Raw genomic sequence first — 2,989 nt, 5'->3', positions numbered from 1 at the left:
TCACATTATAATTTTGGAAAGATTTTTTATCTATATCTTTTGGTTAAGATATAATAAATCAAATTCTATAAATTAAAACAATTTTTTAGGTATATAATTATCAAAATATAAAACTAAATAATATTTATAAAATTTGTAGATATTAAAAAGAAGCTAATGGTGTTGAGATAATAAAATTACATTTTTTTAAAAAACTGCATAAATTTTAAAGAATTTTTTAGTAACAAAAATTATATAATTATAAAAATGTAACTATATAATATTCCAAAAAATTTAAAATCTTATTATATTTCTATTTCTAATATTTATATTAGTTATTGTTATATTAATAATGATCAATAAGTTAATACCATATTTATTGTTATATTAATTATCATCTATAACTTATTACCATATTTTAAAATACTTATTAAAAATATAAATTAACATTAAATGTAAATGTCCATGTCACAATTTGTTTCATGTCATGTCATCATTGTTAGTATGCTATGTCATCTTTTATCTTTCAAAATTAATATGGTGATGACACATAGCAAATCACTTTTCAAATAATGTATAAGGAAAGAAATGCGATTCATGGCCTGGCATACAAAACGCAAATCATAGAGAAACAATTATGTGTAACAGATAACAAAAAGGCAAATCAAAATTTCTTTTTGTTTTAACTTTTGTCACGAAACTTTAAACATGAATGAAAATTATGACATAAAAAAATTTACCAAGAAAACACAACAGCAACGTTGGAACAAACACCAGGGGAGAGAGCAAGATGGTTTCAGAAAGCAAACTTCTTTACAAATAAATGTATTTTAACTTCCTCAGGACAATACAAGAATACAAAAAAAAACATATCAAGCTCCTCCGAGCTCTTTATTACATAACCAAACAATAAATAAACCATAGATGGTTTTGTTTCTGAAACCAAGTTCCAAGAATCCAGTAAATGTTCCAGTTTTCGATGATACATACTAAATAAAGCACACAGAAAGTAAAAGAAGTACCTTTGGGGTACTTTCTCATTCAGCTCTAGACTGGCCAGCTCTAGAGGAGAGGATGATCCCTACAATAAGCCCGTAAAGAGCAAGCGCTTCTGCGAAAATAAGGATAAGAATCATCCCGACAAAGAGCTTAGGCTGCTGAGCATTTGCCCTGAAAAAAGAATAGCAAACAGACAAGTCAAGCACCAAATGTTATATATTGTGAAGCTTTAGAAAACAGACAAACCTGACACCAGCATCTCCGACAATACCAATAGCCATTCCAGCGGAAAGACCAGCAAGACCACAAGCAAGACCGGAGGAGAGATGGGCGTATCCGTCGAAGAGGTAGTAAGACTTAGCCTTGGGGTTAATCCCGGTACTGATGATAACAGCAATAATCAAACCGTAAATACCCAATACACCAGCCATAACAACAGGGACGATAGATTTCATCACAAGCTCGGGTCTCATCACTCCCATCGAAGCCACACCAACACCACTCTTTGCGGTTCCATAGGCAGCTCCCATACCTATCCATACAACGAAAAATTCACATATTAAACACATGTCCAAAATATAAACAATTCTTACAGGATCCCACGAGACTCATACTATTTAATACTCCCTCTGTTCTGAAATGTAAGATGTTTTAGAATAATTTTTATGTTCCAATATATAAAAGATGTTCTCATCTTTCTAGGTAACTTTAAGTTTATCAAAAACTATGTAGCCAATTAAATTTAATAGTTCTATTTTGTAATTGGTTGAATAGTTTTTAGTTTATAAATTTAATGATACTTTCTAAGTAAAAAGTAATTTTCTTAATAAGTGTGTACTACCCAAAACATCATACATTTCAGAACAGAGGGAATATAATGCAAACTTCTCCGAACGGAATTTGAACCTATGACCCCTTAGATCTCTACTAGGTAATCCAAAAGATTTAACTACCAGATCAAATTTAACAGCCAAATAAGAATGACTTAACTACAATATAATAATGATGACTGAAAAGAATTGCTCAATCACATGATCCAAGGTCAAACGCAAACCATATCTAATAAATCACGTATTCATTTTGGCTCTGGACGCAGATCGAACCTAAGAGCCTAGTTCTTTCAATCAATCATACAGTCGATGATCTAGAGTCATTCATACGCGCAAGCGATCTTCGATCAATCATGTGTGCATTTACCTAAACATTTCTTAAACAACTACGCGAATCTCAAAACATTTTTTCCAAGAAACAAGGAAGGCGATCACGAACAAGGATGAGAGTAGAGAGAAAGAGGAAATTACAGGAGAAGACGAGTGCGGCTGCGGCGCCGAGGAAACCGAAGAAGGGAGCTGTTTCGTCGCCGCTGAACGTAGACATGTTCGAAGTTTTTATCTCGGATCTGAAATCGAGTCGATGATTGAAATCTGGCGAGAGGGAGAGACGTAGATATATCGTTCTGATTTTATTTATTTACGTACTTATTTTTGTTTTGTCTTTTTTTTTATTTTTTCAGATGAGTGGAAGGGAGGAACAACGTTGCTTGTCGGGATAACAATGTCATTGTACTAATATGTCATTGTAGGCCTGGGCCTATTATAAGCCCATTATATTAATATGTCAACTTCTAATACCTTATATTAACGCTAAAACGTTGTTCAAACCGGTTTATATTGCGTTTCAACCTTTTTTTTTCAACAGTGGAAAAGAAATGGCTTATCCAAATTTGGTGGTACAGAAATCACATTGATCCATGCTAATGGAATATTGCAAATACTGCATTGCTAGTCTATCCGCATGTTTGCTGGTGCATGAAGAACATGCTGAACAATGAAACTGAGAAAAGATTTCTTACAGTGATGAAATTCGTTCATATGAATCGAGAAAGCCGGTTAATCTGTTAACAAAGACATTTGTATTTACGAAATTTTAATAATTTTTCTAAGAAATGTGGTTTTAGAATCGGTTTGTTTTTTTCCTACCAGCAGAATAACTTGACAACAAAAGCAGATAC

At 32.6% G+C, this 2,989-nt stretch overlaps 1 protein-coding gene across 1 annotated transcript; it reads right to left on the bottom strand.

The window, feature by feature from the left end:
- Positions 1-760: 760 nt before the first annotated feature.
- On the bottom strand, positions 761-2,529 carry LOC106371272 (V-type proton ATPase subunit c1). The gene is made up of 3 exons (XM_048750376.1): positions 2,280-2,529; positions 1,225-1,510; positions 761-1,149 (listed from the first exon to the last, which is right to left on the bottom strand). Exons 1-3 carry the CDS (start codon positions 2,353-2,355, stop codon positions 1,017-1,019), a joined length of 495 nt encoding a protein of 164 aa, XP_048606333.1. The 5' UTR covers positions 2,356-2,529; the 3' UTR covers positions 761-1,016.
- Positions 2,530-2,989: the final 460 nt, after the last annotated feature.

This window comes from Brassica napus, chromosome C3, assembly GCF_020379485.1.
Source record: "Brassica napus cultivar Da-Ae chromosome C3, Da-Ae, whole genome shotgun sequence".
In the NCBI taxonomy this organism is placed as follows: domain Eukaryota; kingdom Viridiplantae; phylum Streptophyta; class Magnoliopsida; order Brassicales; family Brassicaceae; genus Brassica; species Brassica napus.
Note: the sequence above shows the minus strand (reverse complement) of the source record. Positions and strands in the feature narration are given on the sequence as shown.

What these genes read in the sequence shown, in the direction of transcription:
- LOC106371272 (XM_048750376.1), bottom strand. Translation starts at nt 2,355, where the DNA reads ATGTCTACGTTCAGCGGCGACGAAACAGCTCCCTTCTTCGGTTTCCTC. An exon ending in AGCCGCACTCGTCTTCTCCT is followed by an intron (nt 1,511 to 2,279) that starts GTAATTTCCTCT and finishes TTGTATGGATAG; the next exon opens with GTATGGGAGCTGCCTATGGA. An exon ending in GTCGGAGATGCTGGTGTCAG is followed by an intron (nt 1,150 to 1,224) that starts GTTTGTCTGTTT and finishes TTCTTTTTTCAG; the next exon opens with GGCAAATGCTCAGCAGCCTA.